Source organism: Prionailurus viverrinus, chromosome C1, assembly GCF_022837055.1.
Source record: "Prionailurus viverrinus isolate Anna chromosome C1, UM_Priviv_1.0, whole genome shotgun sequence".
Classification (NCBI taxonomy): Eukaryota; Metazoa; Chordata; class Mammalia; order Carnivora; family Felidae; genus Prionailurus; species Prionailurus viverrinus.
The window spans coordinates 143,231,244-143,253,493 of record NC_062568.1 but is presented as its reverse complement, the minus strand read 5'-3'; the positions used below and the strand labels follow the sequence as shown (position 1 = coordinate 143,253,493).

Sequence of the window (22,250 nt, the reverse complement as noted above, 5' to 3'; positions counted from 1 at the left end):
GCATGAATGAGAGAGTACATTGTTGTTTAATGTGTTTGGTAACTAAAAACTTAGTCTTTTTAGTGTAATAGCACTGTGCAAGCTTAATTGTGTGCAGCTGATTAGCTGGGAAGCTACAAAGTGACACTGACTTGAAAAAAAAGCTCAAGTTTTGCTTTAGGTCAGTCAGTATTTGGGGGAAATCAGAATAGTTTAAGTGTTGGTTATGTGACTATGAGTGCTGGTTAGTCTAGAGATATTTTCAAACTGTGGCCCCCATTTTGTTTTTTCCTTAACAGTTCTTACCAACAAATTATATGGCATAATTCAAGTTCAGGAAGCATTAATTTAGTGTTTGTCAAACAAAGGTTTGTCAAACGTTTATACCACATTATAAATAAAACATCTTCCAATCCCAAAACTGGTACCCCTTATTCTTATGCAATGGATTAATATTTTGTGCCTCTGGAATAATTTTTGTGATACAAAGAGCTTAAGTCATATTGTAAAATAATAGATCCAATTTTGTGAACAGACTCTTGGTCATTTGTTAGTTTGGATCATTGAATTCATCTGGTGTCCAAGAGTTCTATTTCAGGGTATCTCATATGTCAGAATGAATACAGATAAGCAAAACATATTTATTAAATATTTAAATTGTTTCATTTTAAAACAACATATACTATATCGGGAATGTACCCTGAGAATATCAGACAATGAAGCAATTAGTGAGAAAAAGCAAATGGCCGAAATGGACATCAAGTAAAGGAACACTCAACATGAACCACTTTTTTTTTTTTAACGTTTATTTATTTTTGAGACAGAGAGAGACAGAGCATGAACGGGGGAGGGACAGAGAGAGAGGGAGACACAGAATCGGAAGCAGGCTCCAGGCTCTGAGCTGTCAGCCCAGAGCCCGACGCGGGGCTCGAACTCACGGAGTGCAAGATTGTGACCTGAGCCGAAGTCGGATGCTTAACAGACTGAGCCACCCAGGCGCCCCTTTGAACCACTTTTTAATACATATACTAGAATTATGCTTCAACTTTTTCTAAGCTATAAGCTACTTGAGGGCAATCATGATATCTTTTTTCTCCACACTGTTTGTCATAGTCTTTTATACCCAGAATTATAAAAACAGCTAGTTAGCATTTATTGGATATGTTTCTTTAGCATACATTATCTCAACAACCTATATGACAATATAATTAGCCCCATTTACAGATCAAGAAATTGAGGCTCACAGAGATTATGTGATTTAATTGAGATTTTATAGTGTCTAAGCGACTGAGCCACCCAGGCGCCCTGAGCCCACTGTTTCAATCGTACTCATTCACACTGTTCCTTTATTGAGCAGTTTAAATATATATTGGCAGAACTGATCCATACTTTTGTGACTTCTGCAGAATATGGATTTTATTCTGATAACAGAAATCCTTTCATTCAACTCACACAACTGTTTTGACAAATAAGCCATGAAGAAAAAATAGGAAGTCTCTATATTAATCACCTTTAATCTCATTTGTATAGTACCTCTGAATAAACTTAAGACAATTATCTAAATCCATTTCAGGATTGGGGTGCCTAGGTGACTCAGTTGGTTAAGCATCTGACTTTGGCCTAGCTCATGATCTTGCCATTCCTGAGTTCGAGCCCCTCATCGGGCTCTGTGTTGACGGTTCAGAGCCTGGAGCCTGTTTCAGATTCTGTGACTCCCTCTCTCTCTCTATCCTTCGCCCACTCACACTCTCTCTCTCAAAAATACATAAACATTAAAAACAATAATACATTTCAGGATTATTTTGTGTTCTTATGAGGAAAGTATATATTATATGTAGGGAAATAAAATATTAAGACTAGAAGACATTTCCAAAATACTTTTGCAGTCTATATTTTTTAGATAAAGTTTGGTTTGTCTCCTCTTACTTCCCCCTCCTCTCGTTCTTGATCTGATTGTTCCTCTTTAGATGTTACATAAAATCTTATGACTTACTGCAGCCAAACCAAAGTATGTCAGTAATTTTAGAGCTCAACATCTTTTCCTTTCTATTATATTGCATAATTCAGTTTTGTATCTAAATATGCTGGCTTTAGTTTTCTAATCACAATTTTGGACTTGTGACTTCATAGCAGGTTTTGTATTCTGGAAGATGAAGTTTTGATGTTTTCAACATCCTGCGTAAAAGAACTTAAATGGGTAAAAAATGCAGTATGGACATCAAAATATTGGATTATCAAAACATTCAATGTCAATATTTAAACATATAATTTCAAATTAAGGCAGTTTCCGGAAAACTAACTCCTAACAGTAAACCAAAAGGAAGTATTTTGCCTCTGTTTAATTTTCATGAAATTAAAATGAAGAATACAGAAAAATTTAACCATTGGGGAAACATTTTCTTCCCTTGGCTCTTATGACATTCTCTTCATTTTCCCTTCTCATTCTCCTTTAGTGGGTCCTCCTTTTCTCTCCAGCTCTTTATGCAGGATCGTTCCAGTGCTCAGTCCTTGGTCCTCTTCTTTTTTTCAGTTCTTTATCCACACTCACTGTAATGATTCGAAATACTATCTATATTCCAATGACTCCTACATTTTTATCTCTAGTCCATACCTTTGTCTCCTGCTGCAGAATCATACATCCCAACCAACAACAACAATCAGTTGACTACTAAGTGTCTCAAACTCAATTATTTCCAGAACTGAAATCTTGATCTTACCCTTCAAATTAGCTCTACCTTAAGTCTGTCTCATCTCAAATGATGATAGCCCCATCCTTCCAGTTGCTTAGTTCAAAAGTCTTGGGGTCATCTAAACTCTTCTCTTTCTCTCATGCACTTCATTCAATCATCAGGAACTATACCTTGCAAAAGAATCTGATCACTTCTCACCACCTCCATTAGAACCACTCTGGTTCAAGCCACTTGTCATTTCTCCCCTCCTTCACTTTCCTTCCCCTAAAGTCTGTTCTCCAAAGAAGGGCTTGGATGATACTTTCAAAATGTAAGTCAAATCGTGTCATTTCTTTTCTCAAAATCCTCCAGGAAATGTGCATCTCACATAAAATAAAAGCCAAAGCTCTTACAAAATCTTACACAATCTCTTACTTCTAAACCCTTCCCCTACCCACTGTCCTCCTTTCTCATATTACTCCTGGCTTCCACAGTTTCCCAAACGTACCATGCTTGCTGCAGACTAGGAGTCTTGGAATTGTATGTTTCCGTTGCATGGACAGCTTTTTTCCTAGATAAAAGCTTTACTCAGATGAGCAGCTCTTTTCTCAAATAATTGAATAGTTTATCTGTTACCTCTGTCAAATCTTTGCTCAATGTAACTTTTTCCAGAAGGCTTCTCTAACAATCCTATTTAAAAGCTGCAACTGCCCCTCTACCCTCTCTTCTTCCTTTATCCGGTTCTATTTTTTCCTTGCCATGTGTTACTTTATAGCTCATCACACTATTTGTGTGCTCATTTCAGGTCTTTCTCCAGTAGAATGTAAATTTTATACAGCAAAGACTGTTTTGTTTCAGTATTTTGAGGATTCGGCAGATAGCAGATGCTTAATAAAGACTTCTGCCAACTCATCACTCCACTATTCATACAGCTGGGCAGCCCCCCTAAACTTTCCTCAAAACTAAATTTCAGCACCTTCTAAAACTGCTGAAGCTCACAAAGTAGTCCACATTTTTCTTTAAGAACTTCCTGACCCCGGAAGTAAAAGACTAGGTAAGGGAGTCGGAGGGGTAAGCTATTTCCGTTTCCGTACAGACGCTACGGAGCAAACACCATGGCGAAGGCCGGGGATAAGAGCGGCACTAAAGGAAAGAAAGGCCTGAAGCGGAAAGCAACCGCCGAAGAACCTCAAGAGGCCGCAGTCGCTGAGGATGGGGCGACGGAAAGCGGGGTCCAACCCCCGAAAACGGCTGCCTTTCCCCCAGGCTTCAGCATTTCGGAAATTAAGAACAAACAACGGCGACACTTAATGTTCACGCGGTGGAAACAGCAGCAGCGAAAGGTATGACGGGGCTGAGGCTGCAGGGCGCATGCGCTGCATCCGCGCGCGCGCACGACAGTGGGGAAGGGAATAGCACTTGCGTGGTGGCCGTGGCTTGGCGTCCCAGAGGCGGTAATTAATCGAGAAGGATGACGCTGACGTTCTGATGCCCTGGTCCCCTCGCACTGCTTTGGGGATTCTGTCTAGGTTCAGCTTTTACGAGGATTCTCTTTCCAGCCCCTGCCTACGTTCCCTGGCTGAGAATGAAAGCAAGAAGTCCCGCTCTCCTAGCAGTGAAAAAAAAAAAAATTAAAAAAAATCCCCGTCCTGACCTGGAAAGAGAAAGTCTCCCATCTCTGTGCTTCGACCCGTGCACCTAACGTTGGCAAATTTCTAGAGCCTGTAATACAGGCAGTACGTGAATCCAGTGATGCTTTTCTGATTCCTGGGCAGCAACTCTTACCTAAAGTATTTCTGTGAAGTTTCTGGTAATAATATTTGTAGCGTTGTCCTCATACTGTTCTAGGAGATAAACAGATACGAGGAGATAAAGCTCAAGATCACAGTGCTTATTTGTGGTTATGTTGCACTCGGAAGCAAGCATTTGTTTATTCCTGTACATCATAAAAGTTCCCGCACATAATATTCTTTTTACTTGCCTGTCTCCTCTTATTAGATACTACATCTTTTGAGGCCCTGAATAGTGCCTTACTCATAAGCGCCAGAGTGCTTTTGGAGTACGTAGAGAATCTAACTCATTCTGGTGAGCGCGTTTGCGGGAAGGGCCTCCTCGAAGACTTCTTAACACTATAATCTGAGATTTGATGTATGGAGGGTCTACAGGCGTTGGGGGGGAGGGCGTGCCCGGGAGAGCACTTTCTGTGTGTGTAAGTGAGCATTCTGTTCAGAAATGTCCAGCAGGTACAAATTTACAGTACAAATGTAACTCACTTTGCAAGTCCTTAATAATTTTAAAAGCATATTTTGATTGTAAAATTTATGAATAACTAAATTATTCATGGTTTATTGGAAGCAATCTGAAAACGCATCTCCCATTCTCATTTACTTGTAGTATTTTCCAAGAGAAGCAACCGGCATAGCCATCATGGTTTTCTTTAGAATGCAACTGGTTAGGAATGCAAAATAAAACAGCCACAAAAACGTATTAACTAGTTTTAGATGGGCGTTTCACATTTTCACTTAATTTGAGGCTTTATAGTAAGATAAAAAGCAAAAGGTAAAAAGGCAAACTTTAAATATTCATACTTGCCAATTTCAATTTTTTAAAGGAGAAAGACCTTTGTTTATTGATTAGCCAGCTTATTTGGTTTACAATAACTTTGGTATGAAAGTCTGTGTCAGGGTGTTTGCTTTAATGCGTTACAAAGATTGCTGAGATTGGCCGTAGCATTAGTAATGTGTAGTTTCAGTATGTGTTTGTGATATAACTGATGGTTTCTCAATATTTTTCTGTTTTGTTTTTTTTTAAACCTTTTAGGAAAAGTTGGCAATTAAGAAAAAACTTAAAAAAGAGAGAGAAGCTCTTGGTGATAAGGTAAATAACATTTTTGGCCACCTGCTTTCTGTCTTATGTTGAGTAATGCTCCCTTATGTTTATGTTGTATCGCTTTCTTTTAAAACTTACTATAAAATATTTCCAATGTATAAAAGATATGAAAATAAAATAACAAACCCCTTCCCATTCATTACCTAGCTTAGAAAACATTGCATTAGCAAATAATTTTCGAAGTCCTTTGGATGCTTCTTACTGATTGCTTTCCCCTCCAAAGCTAACCACTTATGAAATTGCCATTTTCTTGTTCCCATGCATTTCTTTCTTATCTTTAGGTTTGTGTCCCTAAACAATGAACACAGTAGTGATGTTTTGCATTTTTTTCAAAATTTCGTGTAAATGGTGTGTCTACTTTAACTTGCTTATTTTACTTAATTTTACGTGTTTGAGAGATAGGGACTTATCTTTCTGACTTTGGAAAGCTTTTGGGGAAGCTTCCCAGTTTAGGCCTGTCGTTGGAGTTTTTGTGACTTGAAGCAAAGGCTCTTGGGGAAAGGCAGGATGCATGCAGCCTGTTCTGTTGTAGGATTGAGGTGTGTAGGAATGAAAGCTGATACAGAGGATATTAATCCTTTGAAGACTGAGAATGGCAAGTGGGAGGAAAGTGAGATACTTGGATGGACTATGGCAAAGAAGAGAGTAAAGATAATACATCCAAAAACGATTTGGCTACTTTTGTGATATTGATAAGAAATGAAGTCTACTGAAAATTTTTAAAAGGACTGCTAAATACATCCACAACTAAGCTGTTTTCCTTTAATTTCATTTTATTTATAGCTAGTGTTAGATTTTGATTTGTGCTTGCAAAATTTTTAGAACATACAACTCTTCCTCCTCTACTGTCTCTTAAGATAAGGTACCAAGGAATGATAAGCATTTTTGAGGAAAATGAAAAATGTAAAGATTATATGCAAACTAAACACTCTGCCTTTTCATGCCTTCTCTTAATAGGACTAGGTTAAATCACATGAAATTGCCAGTTTTAGACTTTTAACCTGCAGAATTCTATCAGCAGTTATTCTCTTTTAACTCTCAGTAATCAGCCAGTTATAGCAAATATGCCAATCACCTTTGGATATATCACCATTCTTGTTTTTGGACTGAAAAAATGAATTCCTAGAACTTCCTCCTTTAAAAAATTACTTAAAACTTAATATTTGTTTCATAGAGTAATAAGAAATGAAATCCTGAAGAGTTTAGCAGTTCTTATTTCTTCCTATCTCTGCTAACATTCAAAACCATATGTTTTGAATTTGTTTTAGTCAGTATACGCTTACAGTTCTGTATTCCTGCTCTGTAGCATTTCATTTACACAGTTTTTTTCGTCTAAGCTGCGTATACATGATTGCCAATTCTAACAATATTCCATTATGTTGAAGTGTCACAGTCTTTACCCTGTTTTTGGATGTTTGCTGTATTTGCTGTTCATAAATTGCTTCTCTCTTTCATACCTTACCATAAATGCCTCAAACTGGAATTACGAGTTCAGCAGATAGATTTGTAGCTTTGGTTATTTACTTCTGGTGTTTTTTTAAATTTTAATTTTAGAGAGAGTGTGCATGTATGTATGCGTGTGGGGAGAGGGACAGAGAGAGAGAGAGAGGAGAATCGCAAGCAGGCTCCATGCTTAGCGTAGAACCCCACACAGGGCTCAATCCCTAGTCCCTGGGATCATGACCTGAGCTGAAATCAAGAGTTGGGCACCCAACTAACTGAGCCACCCAGGCAACCCTTGTTATTTATTTCTGAAGAGCTTTCTGAAAGTATTGGAACAAAGTTCCATATATATGTACCTTTGTACATTTGACTCTTGAACAACATGGGGGTTGGGGTGCAGAATACCAACTCCACTCCAGCACATGTGAAAATCCCACACCCTACTATTGGCCTGAAGTCTTACTGATAACATAAAGTGAATTAACACATATTTATGTGTTATATGTATTATATACTGTATGCTTACTATAAATTTTTTTTTAATGTTTATTTTTGAGAGAGAGAGAGAGACAGAGCATGAGCAGGGGAGGAGCAGACAGAGAGGGAGACACAGAATCCGAAACAGGCTCCAGGCTCTGAGCCATCAGCACAGAGTCCGACGCAGGGCTCAAACTCACAAACTGTGAGATCATGACCTGAACTGAAGCTGGACGCTCAACCAACTGAGCCACCCAGGCGCCCTTGTATGCTTACTATAAAATAAGCTGGAGAAAATATTATTTGGAAAATTATAAGAGAAAATACCCTTATAGTATTATACTATAAAAAATGCACATATAAGTGGGCCTGCACAGTTCAAATCTATGTTGATCAAGGGTCCACTATAATTTTTCCAATCTATTTGATATTTTTCTTAGTGTATAATTACTTTGATCACAGTTTCTTCTTTCTGCTACTTCTGAATGGTTTTAGACCATTTCATTCAGTTAGCAATTCTTCCAGTATGTTTAGGTCTCTGCTTAGAGTTAAAAAAAAAAAAAAAAAACCTCTTACTCAGTATTATTATTAGGATTGATACAGCAATGGAAATGAGGAACAGATTGAGCCTTTGGAATATTTACAGATTTCTGTTACTCTTCCCTAACCCAAATGCAAAATTATTAATGTAAAATCCTTCTAAAACTTAATCTGGTTTTTTTGTTGTTGTTGTTTTTTTAATTTAGGCTCCACCAAAGCCTATACCAAAGACCATTGACAACCAGCGAGTACATGATGAAACTATAGTAGACCCTAATGATGAAGAGGTAATGTTGGAAGTCTTAAATAAATTTGGATGACCACATTTGACAAATTATTTGTTCATATGTTGATATTTAAAGTACTGGCTGGTGAAGTTGTGTAATGGACTGATTCAGCTATAATGTTGGTATATTATTTGCTATAGATTGTTTCATAACTGAATTTCTCAATAATGCTATAGGAAAAACTCTGATTCTACTTATTTTATAGAAATGTATTATATTTTATGACCAGGTAAACTTTTTGTCATTTAATTTATAGTACTTCTGTTGTTTTTAATATCATTTGAAAAGCATTTCTCATTATAGAGTTTTATAGTACTAGAAATTTTGATATAAGGATAACATTTGATATTTTTGTGTCCTCATAAAACTCTTGGTTTCAAGATAATCATCCACTTTTCACTTTTCACATTTCCCTTTAAATAGTTTGTTACAGTATGGTGAGAGAATCAAGTTTTAAATTTTTTTTGTGTGTGCAGGGAATTTGGTTTTGGTTATGTTTGTTTGCTTTCAAACCATACAATTATTGACATTCTTTCCTATTTCCTCACATAGTCATTCATTCATTCATTCATTCAGCCAGTCAGTCAGTCTTCTAGCAAATGTTGATTGATTGCCTGCTGTGTACTGGGATCTGTTTTAGGAACTTGGCATCTGTCAGTGCACCAAGCACCGTGCCACATATACACACAAAATATCAGCCTTTTTCTGGGCTATTGGTCAGTTTGGTCAGTTTGTCACTGTATCACTTCTTTATTTTTATAATTATTTATCTTCATGGTAAGTTTATCTATTAGAGCAAGATGCCCCTCCCCACCTCCATCCTCAAATCTCTCTCTTCAGGAATGTTCATTCTCTTTTTGGACCTTTGGTCTGCCATATAAAATTATAAAAATTGTATTAAAGCAGATCACTCAGGGGATCTATTTATATATTGCTCTTTTTAGGTCTTTAAAAATGTAATTCAGTGAATTTTATAATTTGCTTCATGCAAGGTGTACATATAAATCTTGTTAGAGCTATTGATGGCTATCTTATGTTTTTTATTAGTGTAAATAACAACATCTCATTGAGAATTGTTTTATTTGCTGATTGATAAAAATACAATTGATTTTTGGACTGTGATCTTCTAAACAGTAGATCACCTAGATTCGTCTCCAATAATTTGTCTAAATATTGTTTTCATTTCATGTTTAGCTAATCATTTCTACAAATAACTTTCAATCCATTAATCATTTATTTCTTTTGTGCTGACTAGAGCCTCCAGCATAACGTGAAATAAATAGAAAACGCAATAGTGGCATCTATGCCCTGGTCCTGGTTTTAAAGAGAATACTTCTAACGTGCCATGTTTAATGTTTGTGTCATTAATGGTAGATTCTCCTTATATGTTAAGGAAAATCTATTTCTTTTTTTGCTGCAGGGAGGGGGGTGTTTGTTTTATCAAGAATGAATGTGAAACATTATCAAATCCTTTTTCTGAAAATAGAGATAATTATGTACTTTTTCTGCAAATATTGAGATAAATATGTAGTTTTTCTCCTTTATAGTACCAATGTAGGAAATGAAATGGATCTTCTAATGTTAAATCTCTTTTGCATTCTTGGGGTAAATACAATTTAATTACAGTGTTTTATCTTTTACACGTTTTGGTTTGTCAGTACTTTGTTTAGAATATGTACATCTATGTTTTTAAGTGAGACTGCAAAAATGTCCCTTTCCATTCCTAATATTATTTATTTGGGCTTTTCACCAGAGATACATCTATTTTGTTACTCTTTTCAAACTACTTTTTTCTTTGATCATCTCTTGAAATTTTGTTTTCTAATTTATTTATATCTCTCCTTATCTTTATAATTTATTTCCTGTTACTCTGTTGAGTTTATTCTTCTTATTTAACTCATTTTTCATCTTCCTTTCTATTTCTTCCTTTCTGTTGTGAGCAATTAGGGCCACAAAATTCCCTGTAAGTACCACTTTTGGTATATCCCACAGTTTTAAGATGTGTTTCTTCATTATTATTCAAATCTAAGTATCTCCTTTAATGGGAGATTTGTTCATTTCTTCTGGTAATTTCTTTTTTTTTTTTTTTTTTTTCTTTGCTTGATGTTTATTTCATTGTTTTCCCCCGGTTCTTATTATATTGTTTCTTTTACTTATTTAAGGTTTCATTTATTCTTCTTTTTCTGGTTTCTTAAAATGGAAGCTTACATTACTGATTTTATACTTTCTTTCTTTTTAATATAATCTGATAAAGCTATCATTTTCCTCCAAAGCACTGCTTTAGCTACATCTCATACCTTTTGATATGTTTGTTGTGTTTTCATTTTCATTCTGTTCAAGATATTTTCTAATTTCTCTTGTTATTTCTTCTTTGGCTCATTGATTATCAAGAAGTGTGTTGTTTAATTTCCAAATATTTGAGGATTTCCCACATATATTTCTGCTGTTGATTTCTAATTCAATTTTATTGTGGTTCTGGAACGTACTCTGTTTGATTTTAGTCCTTTTCAAGTAAAGAACTGTTCTGTGTTTTAGGATAAGATCTATTCTTGAAAATGTTCTGTGTTCCTTTGGAAAATGTATATTTTGCTGTTTTGAAGTATATTAAGAGTTGTTTTAAGTTGTTTGATTGTGGTGTTCATGTTTTCTATATTCTTGCTGAATTTTCTATCAGTTACTGAGAGAGGAGTATTGAAACCTCCAACTATAATTGCTGAATTATTCATCTCTTCTTATTCAATTGACCCTTAATCCAGTGTCCCATATTGTCCCATCCCTTCGATTGTCCATAGCCATATTTCTTAATGTCTATTTTGTTTCATATACACATAGCCACCTAAACTCTTTTATGGTTACTGTTTGCATGGTATATCTTCTTTTTTCATTTTTTACTTTCTTCATTTCTTCTTTTTTACTTTCAACCAGATTATATCTTTGAATTTAAAGTGTCACTTACAGGGGCATCTGGGTGGCTCAGTCAGTTAAGTGTCAGACTTCAGCTCAGGTCATGGTCTCATTGTTTGTGAGTTCGAGTCCCACATTGGGTTCTTTGCTGTCAGTGCAGAGCCTGCTTCGGATCCTCTCTCCCCACCCCTACCCCTGCTCTCTCACTCTCTCTCAAAAATAAACATTTAAAAAATAATAATAATAAAGTGTCACAGATGTTGCTTTTTTTATTCAGTCTGACAATTAGTATGTATTTTTTTAATTAAAAACTTTTTTTAATGTTTATTATTTATTTTTGAGAGAGAGAGGGACAGAGTGTGAGTGGGGGAAGGGCAGAGAGAGAGGGAGACACAGAATCCGAAGCAGGATCCAGGCTCTGAGCTCTCATCACAGAGCCCAACGCAGGGCTCAGACCCATGAACTGTGAGATGATGACCTGAGTACAAGTCAGACGCTTAACTGACTGAGTCACCCAGGCACCCCTGACAATTAATATTTAATGTTAACTATTGATGTAGTCATATTTACATCTGCCCTTTTACTTTTTTTCATTACATTTTATATATTTTTTTAATACTTTTTTTTAATGTTTATTCTTGAGAAAGACAGAGACAGAGCATGAGTAGGGGAGGGGCAGAGTGAGAGAGAGACACAGAATCTGAAGCAGACTCCAGGCTCTGGGCTGTCAGCACAGAGCCCAACACGAGGCTCAAACTCACAAACCGTGAAATCATGACCTGAGCTGAAGTCAGACGTTTAACTAACTGAGCCACCCAGGTGCCCCACTATATTTTATACCTTTATTGTGTTCCTCCTTGACTTTCTTTTATATTAAAAAAGTATTTTTATTATGCTATTTTAATACCTCTTAATCTTCTAAGTTATATATTTAAGGGTTTTCTTAGTCGTTTCTGTAGGAATTACAGCATGCATCTTTAATTTATCACAGTGTACTTCCAGCACATACTGACATGATTCTGGTAAATACAGTAGGTTTCCACCAGTATAGCTTTGTTCCTTCACTCTTGTTCATGCTGTTGTCATATATAACATTTGTCTGTGTTATAAATCCAGTGTTGTAATCTCTGCTTTAAAATATCTCATTGTTGGGGCGCCTGGGTAGCTCAGCCAGTTGAGCGTCCGACTTCAGCGCAGGTCATGATCTCGTGGTTTATGAGTTCGAGCCCCGCATCGGGCTCTGTGCTGACAGCTCAGAGCCTGGAGCCTGCTTCGGATTCTGTGTCTCCTCCTCTTTCTGCCCCTCCCCTGCTCAGTGCTCTGTCTCTCTGTCTTTCAGTAATAAATAAACGTTAAAAAAAATTTTTTTTAATATCTCATTGTTTTTTAAAAAAAGAAATTTACACATGTAACACACACAAAAAGTCTTTTATAGTTAACTTCGTGTTTACCATTTACAGTGCTTTTCTTTCCTTTCCTTGGATCTAAGTTACCATCTGGTGTCATTTTCTTTCAGCTTGTAGGATTTCCTTAAATTTTTTTTTTTTAGGTTTGTTTATTTATTTTGAGAGAGAGAGCATGAGCATGAGTGGGGGAGGGACAGAGAGAATCCCAAGCAGGATCTGTGCCGTCAACACAGAGCTCTAAGTGGGGCTCGGTCCCACAAACCGTGAGATCATGACCTGAGCTAAAATCAAGAGTTGGACACTTGATTAACTTGAGCCACCCAGGCACCCCGGGAGATTTTTACTCTTATCTTTGGTTTAAAGTATTTCTTTTAGGTTATTTGCTTGGGGTAGAAATAGATCCCAGGCTCTGAAGTTTGGCGAAGTCATTCTGACCTTGGTAAAAGTATAACTTCCTTGGGAGCCCAGGAGCAAGGCCCACAAACATTAAAAGTTGAATTTCCCAGGGCGCCTGGGTGGCGCAGTCGGTTAAGCGTCCGACTTCAGCCAGGTCACGATCTCGCAGTCCGTGAGTTCGAGCCCCGCGTCGGGCTCTGGGCTGATGGCTCAGAGCCTGGAGCCTGCTTCCGATTCTGTGTCTCCCTCTCTCTCTGCCCCTCCCCCGTTCATGCTCTGTCTCTCTCTGTCCCCAAAATAAATAAAAAACGTTGAAAAAAAAAATTTAAAAAAAAAGTTGAATTTCCTTTAACAGCACTGTGTCTCCACTTGTTTGTTTTATTGTTATTTTTAACCTGCCTCCTGAGTGATTGTCCTTGTGTTTGTGTGGCTCAATCATAAGCCAGTGATTCGGGCAGAGATTGTGTTGAGATACCTTGAGCCTCTGAGCCCCTATCAACTGAGCTACCTGTGGGTTGAGGACTGCATTCAAAGTTGCAACCAGTTTTCAAGTCTCCCTCACCTTTTGTGTGCACTGGTTTTTTAGGTCTGTCCTATGTATAGTTCAGCTGTCAGCCAGGGATTTGTAGAGAGATTATCTCAGCTCCTCTATGGCTCTTACATTTCCAGAGCTCTCCTTTAAATTTCTGGCTGATCCACACCTACCCTGAACTGGCCCAGTAACTTTAGACTGGCAAAGCTAGGGTTTTCAAACCCACCTCTCCTCAAATCCAGTTTACCACCTTTGATTCAAGTTTGCTGGTTCTTGCCTACCATCAGACCCGAAGTTGATAAAGTTACTATTTTTGTAGCCATGTTGATGGAAGAAATGGAATAGTTCTAAGGAAGATTCCTGATGTTCTTGCCCACAGCCCTAGCCATTTTTCAAGAAAAAACACAGCTCAGTTTGTGTCTTGAAATTGTTTTTGACAGTTTTTTCCAGTTTTATACTTGTATTCTACAGGTAGAAAATCACCCAACCTCTTTATGTCACCATTAATATAAGCCCCTCCTGGCTGTCTTCAAATCCCCTATCAGCCAGGAAGGAGGTCAGTGTCATAGGATCCTGCTGGAGCTACTTTTAAAATTCTGGCCCAGTAGAGTGTTTGATATAAAATTATCCTTGTTCTGTTCACAGGTTGCTTATGATGAAGCTACAGATGAATTTGCTTCTTACTTCAACAGACAAACTTCTCCCAAGATTCTCATCACAACATCAGATAGACCTCATGGGGTAAACATATCTATCAGTGTAGTTATTGAATTCTTAATTTTCTTACATTACTTAGACTATTTAAAAGAACTCTTTTCAGAAGATCTGAGTTAATTAGTAATTTAATAGATAATGCCTGTGAGTAAGCTAAATAAAATGAATACTGGTGATGTGATGTAGGTTCTCTAAGCATGATTCTTCAGGATAGGGTTTATCAACCTCAACACCATTAGCATTTGGGGCTGGGTAGTTTTTTATTATGGGGGTTGCCCTGTTCATTAGAGGATATTTAGCGGTATCCCTGGCCTCTACCCACTAGATACCATTACCAGCTGTCCCCTACTATTACCACCAGTCATAACCACCAAAAAATGCTTCTAGATATTGTCAAATGTCCTCTAGTGGGGCATAATCACCCCCAGTTGAGAACCACTGCTTTAGGATGGTCAGTCTTTGATAAAGGATTAAATACTGTTCAGATATCATTTTTTTCCCTACCCTTGCTCTTTATTAATAACACATATCAATCATTGCTCCTTTCCTTATTAATGTATACCAACTTAAAATTTTTATTCCTTTTCACCTCAGAAGATTTCTATTATTTTGTTTTGCAGAGAACAGTACGACTTTGTGAACAACTCTCCACAGTTATACCAAACTCACATGTTTATTACAGAAGGGGATTGGCTCTGAAAAAAATTATTCCACAGTGCATTTCAAGAGATTTCACAGATCTGATCGTTATTAATGAAGATCGTAAAACACCAAGTATCCTTTCTTTATTAAAGTTTTCCTGTCTCACCTTCACCCCCTTTTAAAACATATTTAAAAGAATAAGGAAATGTTTTCTATAACTTTCAGAACATAATTTTTTTTTTTTTACAGTATATGACAAGAGTTTATTGATACTGCACTGTAATCAACATCCATGCAAGCATGTACAATGGCCCCCATGCAGATACAGATTCCATTGAGCCAAAAGACAGCAGTGATTCCTTTAGTGATAGTGAAAGTTGTCATACACAATAACCCTCCTCTCACTCCCTCCCTCACACTACCCATGAAGGTTTTCAAAGGGAAGTGCAGGTTAAATTTATTTATTTTTCTTTATATTTTATTATTTTGTATTATATTAGAGTATTGTAATCATTTTTATATGAAAAGAACATAATTTTTTAAACAAGAAAATTATGTATCTCTATCCAAGAATCTATAAACTATTTTTTTCATTTAGCAAATATTCAAGCAAATGCTATAGCCAAGACATTACTTTAGTCCTTAGTAAAAGGTGCAGAGATAAACAAGAGCTTTAGGGAGTTCATAATCTAGTAGGAGAAAATAGACATGTAAACTAACAAAAATGTAGAGTGGGTAGTACAGTTAAAGAGAAATACAGGATACAGTGCACACTCTGGTAAAAATCTGCCCTGGGGATATCAGGGAGGAAGGACTTGACCGGAAAAAATGCTTAACTCAGTTTGGTGAATATGGGCGAATGAGGTGAATAAGGCAGAGGAAGAGTGCCCAATGCAGAGAGACCATTTGTAATGGCAGAGGCATTAAGGAGCAGACCCAGTTGGGGATCTGCAAGTAGTTTGATATGGCTAGATTTTATGTTACCAGAGGTGGTATCACAGGATTACATTTTTGTAATGAGCCCATTTTATGTATTTACTACTGTTTCAGATGCCAAGAATACTCTATCCTTTTTCTGTGAGTCTCAGATCCTAGGTGACTGTGTCACTTGAAACCAAGGTATTTTTTCCTGTTTGCAGAAATGAGATCATATAAAGAATGCCTATATTTGTTGTTGCTGTTGTTTTACTTATTTATCAAATTGTGGCTGTGAGATCACTAATTTTAAAGATGATCAGTTGAATGGGTCAAATTCTTAAAATTATTAAGGATTCATAAAAAATAGGGACAGGAGTTTCCTGTTGCCAGGATAACTTTTTTTTTTTTTTTAATCAATGAACACTGCTTTAAAAAAAATGGTGTCAAAGCTATTTTTTAAAAATCTAGATAACTTTTATGGTTTTTACTATTTTCAATAGAAGTTAAAGACGTTATCCACTTGTACGAGTTGCTTTCTAGAGACCAAAATAGACTAAAGCTAGCTTTGTAATGTGATGTTTTTTTGGCCATATTATAATTTGGCTTGGATTGTGGGTTAATGTACCAAAATAACTAAAATCTCTTGAATACTTAACTATTCCAGAAGAGGTCTGTTTTTAAAAATGTAGTTGCTGCCTTCTTAAAACTACCTCCCAAAATAAAGTGGCAAGGTCTGTGTTCCTCTTTTATTTTTGGCAGTTAAAAAAACCATCATTATTTTAAGGCTGCCAGCAGGTATTCATCAGTTGAATAAACATTGTATCCTTGTTTTATCTGAGCTATTTTATATGGATACTGCGTTTCACTTACACCATCTATTGCCTTTAGAAAGCTATGTTCTCTTTTCCTTATAAAATTGTATTGTCTTTTTACTCAAAATGTATTAATATTTTTCTGATTACCATATTGGACACCTTGTAGGGTAAGTTAACCATTAGATTAAGATACCATCAGTACACAGACCAAATTTATATTAAGGAAATAACCAGGCTAATGAAGTAATCCAAATATGAGATTGCTTCTCCTATACACTTAAATATATATATGCACACAGGTGTGTATGGGTGTCCCAGGATTATAAGTTTTGAGTATAGAATTATGCAGCAGTTTCTAAAAGTCCTAATGAATAGAGTTTGTATCAGTATAATCCTGCCTGGATGTTGATTTTTATAATTTCAGAGATATTTCATTTTCTTTTCTAATTGATATATAGTAATGAGTTAATGGCAAATTATTGGTGAAACAAGCTAGGAAAGCAGACCTCCTAAATTGCTTTTGTGTTCTCTGTTAACAGAGAATGGTCTTCAAGACTAATGAGGAGATTGCTGGGGGGCCCTGGAAGTCCATCTTGGATAAAAAGTTTGTAAGATAAGGCCTAGAAACTCTGAATAAGATCAGATATCCTGGCTTCAAAGACTATGTGCACAAACTTGTAAAGGAGACTTTGCTACTCTGGGGGAAGATATATGAGACAGGCAAGTGGAGGAAGGAGGGAGAAAGAGGACTGCTGGTTAATATATGCCATGATCCAGAAAAAAACATGTCAAATAATTAAAGGGAGACTAATTTGTAAGCGCATAATAGAAATGGTGTATGATTCCTAGGGACTTAACATGGGCTTACAAATAACAAATCATGACCCCTAATGATGACACTTGGAGAAAACTTGAGAGAATTGAGGATGTACAGCCTTTGGGAAATTAGAATATGGGGCATGACAAGATACGGAAGGGCTGCTGTGTAAAAGAGTAGTGCCAAATGGTGGGAGTGGCTTGTAAATTTTCAACTTAACTCTAGAAAAGAGCTTTGTCAACTATCTAAACTGAGTCTGGTGGCTTTGGGTCAGGCAGATGTAATGTTAAATACAGACTTCATTACGTGTGACTTTTGTCAAGTTTCTTAGCTACTTGGTTTCCTCATCTTTTAAAATAGGAAATGATACCTAAATCTTCAGGTTTCCCACAAAGACCACATTAAATGTATTATGTTTCTTTTTTAAATTTTTTTTTTTAATGTTTATTTACTGTTGAGAAAGTGAGACACAGAGTGTGAGCAGGAGAGGGTCAGAGAGAGAGGGAGACACAGAATCTGAAGCAGGCTCCAGGCTCTGGGCTGTCAGCACAGGCCCCATGCGGGGCTCAAACTCACAAATGGTAAGATCACACATGAGCTGAAGTCAGGCGCTTAACTGACTGAGCCACCCAGGCGCCCCTAAGGTATTATGTTTCTTAAGGCATAATACCTTAGTCCTGTTGTGAGCATTTTAGTAAATGTTATGGTATAGGAGAAAGCGCGGAAGTTTTTCCTGGAGACACCTAACATCTTCCATTGATTATTTCTAAATGGAAATTTGAGTTAGGTACGTCTTTGTCCTATACTTTTGGCAGCTTGTAGGCTGTTTTGCTTTCTTGGCCTTTGGGGACTAAATGTCCTTTTTGCCCCAGTCATCATAACAAAATACCTGTATGCATTAGGGCTTGGGCACAGGTGTAGTCCCACCTGTTACGATCTGCCACCTAGCTCTGAAATTTGAGCTTATCTACCTAACCTTTCTCAACCTCTTTTCATTGTTACTAAAATAGGGATAATGAACTCCTATTCTTCAGGATTTATGTTAGGAATTAGTTAGGAATTTATGTTAGGAATAAGTAAAGCTTTTTGTACAATGTGGGTACGTAGGAAAGGATTATTTTGGATTTTGTAGTTTTGACAGAAACCACAATTGAGTTGCAATGTCCTAGAAAGTTGGGGATCTGCAATTTGTTTGATATTGCAGATTTGATTTAGGTTGGAAGTGTTGATTTAGGTTGGAAGAAATTACCTTTACCTCTCTTAGCTCCCATGAGTGTGATTTTTTTCATTGTGCAAATGATCCAGAAATACTTTTGGCTGTACCTCAAGAAGTTGAACCTGTGATGAATTTTTGAAAAGAAGGAAATTTTGAAAAGAAGGAATTCAAACATTACTGATCATCTGGTATGTGGTAGGCACTAGTATTTATCAGAAACAAATGTATCTTCCAAAAGTTAACAGATTAGTTGGGAAGAAAGTCATTTACATAATTATAACTCAAATCAGTGACAAGTGCTATATATAGTTAAGTAACAGTGACAGCTGAGATTTAAAGCTTAATGTTAACTGTGTAAAAAGAGGTGGCATTTGAAGTAAGCCTTAATAACAGTACTGCCCTTCTTGGTCAAGCTTGCATGAGTCCCAAGGCCACAAGCTCCTTCCCCAGTAAACCAACAGAAACCCCCGCCCATACCACATCTCCCTATCTGATTGCTCCGCAGGGCTTCAGTTCTAGTGGAAGTAGTATCTTGTCTCATTTGATAAGCAGATCAGAGCACACCTAGTGAAAATTGACCACATTCTGGCCAAGTACTAAACATTGCCCCCTGCAGGCAAGGCCAGCCTCTGCAGATGACTGGCCTGAAGGATAGAGCAGCCAAAACACAACTGAGCGCACACAGCACACACGAGATATTCCCTCAAGTGCCAGGCCCTGGACATTATGGGACCTCTTCTTCATAAAGCCATTACTCTCAAAAGCAGGAAACCTAAAGGGCTTTTCTAACACAGAGAAGAAGGCAGAGACCTAGAAAAAAAATGCCAAGACAGAGGAATTAATCCCAAGTGAAAGAACAAGTGAAACAGACATAAGTAACATGTCTGCTGGAGAATTTAAAGCAACAATCATAAGGATACTCACTGGGGTTGAGAAAATGAAAGACTCTGATCAAAATCAAAAGCAGTCCAACACCAAGATACATTGTAATTAAACTTGCAAAATATACTAATAAAAACATCTTAAAAGCAGCAAGACAAAAGAAATCCCTGACTTAACAAGGGAAGACCCATAAGGCTAGCTGCAGCTTTCTCAACAGAAACTTGGCAAGTCAGAAGGGAGTGGCATGATGTATTCCAAGTGCTGAATGGGAAAAACCTACAGCCAAAAATAGTCCAGCAAGGCTATCAGAATAGAAGAGATAAAAGAATTTCCCCAAACAAAAATGGGGAAGTTTGTGACTATTAAACCAGCCCTGAAAGAAATATTAAAGGGAGTTCGTGACTATTAAACCAGCCCTGAAAGAATTATTAAAGGGAACTGAGTGGAAAAATCTCCAGAAACGATGACAAAACAAGTATTAAATGGCACTAAATGCATATCTGTCAATAATTTCTCTGAATGTAAATGGAGTAAATACTCCAATCAAAAGACATAGGGGGAGTGGGTGCCTGGGTGGCCCAGTTGATTAAGTGTGTGACTCATTAATCTCAGGGTTGTGAGTTCAAGCCCCGCATTGGGCTACACGCTGGACATGAAGCCTACTTAAAGAGCAAAACAAAAATAGGGTGTCAGGATGGGTAGAGAAACAAGATCCATCTATGTGCTGCCTACAAGAGACTTATTTTAGACCTAAAGACACGTGCAGATTTCAAGTGATGAAAGACTTGGGATGAAAGACACGGGATGAAGAAACATTTATCATGCAAATGGATGTCAAAAAAGCCAGAGTAGCAGTACTTGTATTCGACAAACTTTTTAAACAGAGTGTAATGAGATGAAGAAGGGCACTGTATCATAATATAAGAGACAATCTAACAAGAATATATAACATTTGTAAATATGCCCCCAACATGGGAGCACCCAGATATATAAAATAATAGTCATAAAGGAATTCACTGATGAAGTGAGCCTTAATGGAGGAGTTAAATATTGCAGGTGTTTCAAATAGCATGAACAAAAGTACATGATAGGATTAATATGTATGGTGTATAAGACTGTCAGTGTCTACCAGTTAGGAAACATGGGGAAGGCATACAGATTAGAAAGGTGGTTTGGGGCCACAGAGTGTTACAGTGATGTTTTTACTCTGTAGATAAGCTGTTGTGAGAGTATTCTGAAATTAGGTACAGTTATCAAGACTCAAGGTATCTAGTTTGTTTTTCAGTTAGCACATGAGAAACAGTGGTCCAGATACAATGAGTCACATCCCATAGCCTACTATACAAATTCGATTTACCGTCTGTATTAGAAATGTACTTGGAATGGTGGGAGAGACGTTAGGCCAGCAAGGATCCTGTTTTAATCTAGTTGGAAAATCTCAAGGACCTCAACTAACAATAGCAGTAAGGGTGAAGAGGAAGTTATGGAAGTGAGGAATTTATGAGGGTAAATAGGATTTGGCAAGGAAGGGAAGAAGGAGGAAGTTGAAGATAACCATAGTTTCTAATCTGGGTTAATGGGAGAATGTTGATACCTTTATCAAAAATGGAAACTTCTGTTTTGTAAAACTGTGTGCAGTTAGATTTGAAATAAGTAGTCTGATTATGACCTCCTTTTAAGGTTCAGTATTTGGAAAAATCAAGTTGTTACAAAAATTTGAGGAATGTTATGTTAGCTAGCTGCATTCCAGACTTTTAAAGCCCTAGCACCGCTACCCCTGCTGATTGTAGGTAGGGCTCTTATACTTCATTTGTAGTTGAGAGTGTCTAGCACCAAGTCTGTTTGTGGTAGACAATCAGTAAATGGTTATTAAATAGTTGATTCTAATTTGTGGCACAGTAATCCCAAGAGTAAGAGCTGGTCTTTTGAGAAACACTAATAACCTTGATTTTAAGAAGAGAGCCAAGTCTCTGGTTTATGGGACAGTATTTCAAAGCTGACTGCATATACTTACAAATGTACAAAAAAATGTACATACAAATGTGTAAGTATGCATTTTTAGGGTTTTAAGGCCTGAACATTATACTAGAATTCCATCCGGTCTATCATTCCTATTAGGGTAGTGTATATAAGCTCTTTGAAGAAACCTACTTTGTTGAATATGCAACATACCCTCTTGAGAGTGATGAGGTATTTATCATACCATGAAGAGACAAAGTGGGACTACTATAGGGGGACTAATATAATCTATTTTTCTGAAATATTTGGTTGACTTATGGTCTTTAGTTTTAGGTATGGTAAGAAAATTTCTTTTCACCCAGAGGAATACATGTATCTACCTGTTCATCTAGCTACAGAATTTAGGAGGCTTTGCACATACACAGGATCAGTTACTTATGCAATTTAAGATTTAAATAACCGAGTTCAGTGTTCTTAGCTTTATGAACAGATGGATTAATTCTAAGTCACTTGCCCAGTGGCCCAACCGCTCATTTTAAAATGAGCAGTGTTCGTTTGCGTAAAGAAATTAAGGTAAGTTTTACGTGTTCCTTAATTGGCATTGGTCTCCTTGCAGTTTTTGATTAAACTCTGTAACATATATAGATCTAATTGCTTTTATAATGGCCTTTGCTTTCCTGGTTAAAGCAAGTTTTATCTACCAGTAGTTTTCTTATCAGATTGTAATTGAGTTATGGCAGACAGGCAATAATAGCCTTCATTACT

General features: G+C 36.9%; 1 protein-coding gene across 3 annotated transcripts in view; it reads left to right on the top strand.

Moving 5' to 3' along the window:
- The first annotated feature begins 3,744 nt into the window (after window positions 1-3,744).
- The window catches only part of RPF1 (ribosome production factor 1 homolog), a 39,603-nt gene continuing 21,097 nt past the window's right edge, over window positions 3,745-22,250 (top strand). For all 3 annotated transcript variants that reach the window (XR_007155135.1, XR_007155136.1, XM_047873247.1), the window contains exons 1-6: window positions 3,745-3,991; window positions 5,469-5,525; window positions 8,204-8,284; window positions 14,168-14,263; window positions 14,857-15,010; window positions 21,976-22,058. Coding sequence is in view for 1 of the 3 variants with exons in the window: in XM_047873247.1 (XP_047729203.1) it covers window positions 3,764-3,991; window positions 5,469-5,525; window positions 8,204-8,284; window positions 14,168-14,263; window positions 14,857-15,010; window positions 21,976-22,058 (699 nt within the window). In the remaining 2 variants the exon portion in view is untranslated. The remainder of the gene's footprint in view (window positions 3,992-5,468; window positions 5,526-8,203; window positions 8,285-14,167; window positions 14,264-14,856; window positions 15,011-21,975; window positions 22,059-22,250) is intronic.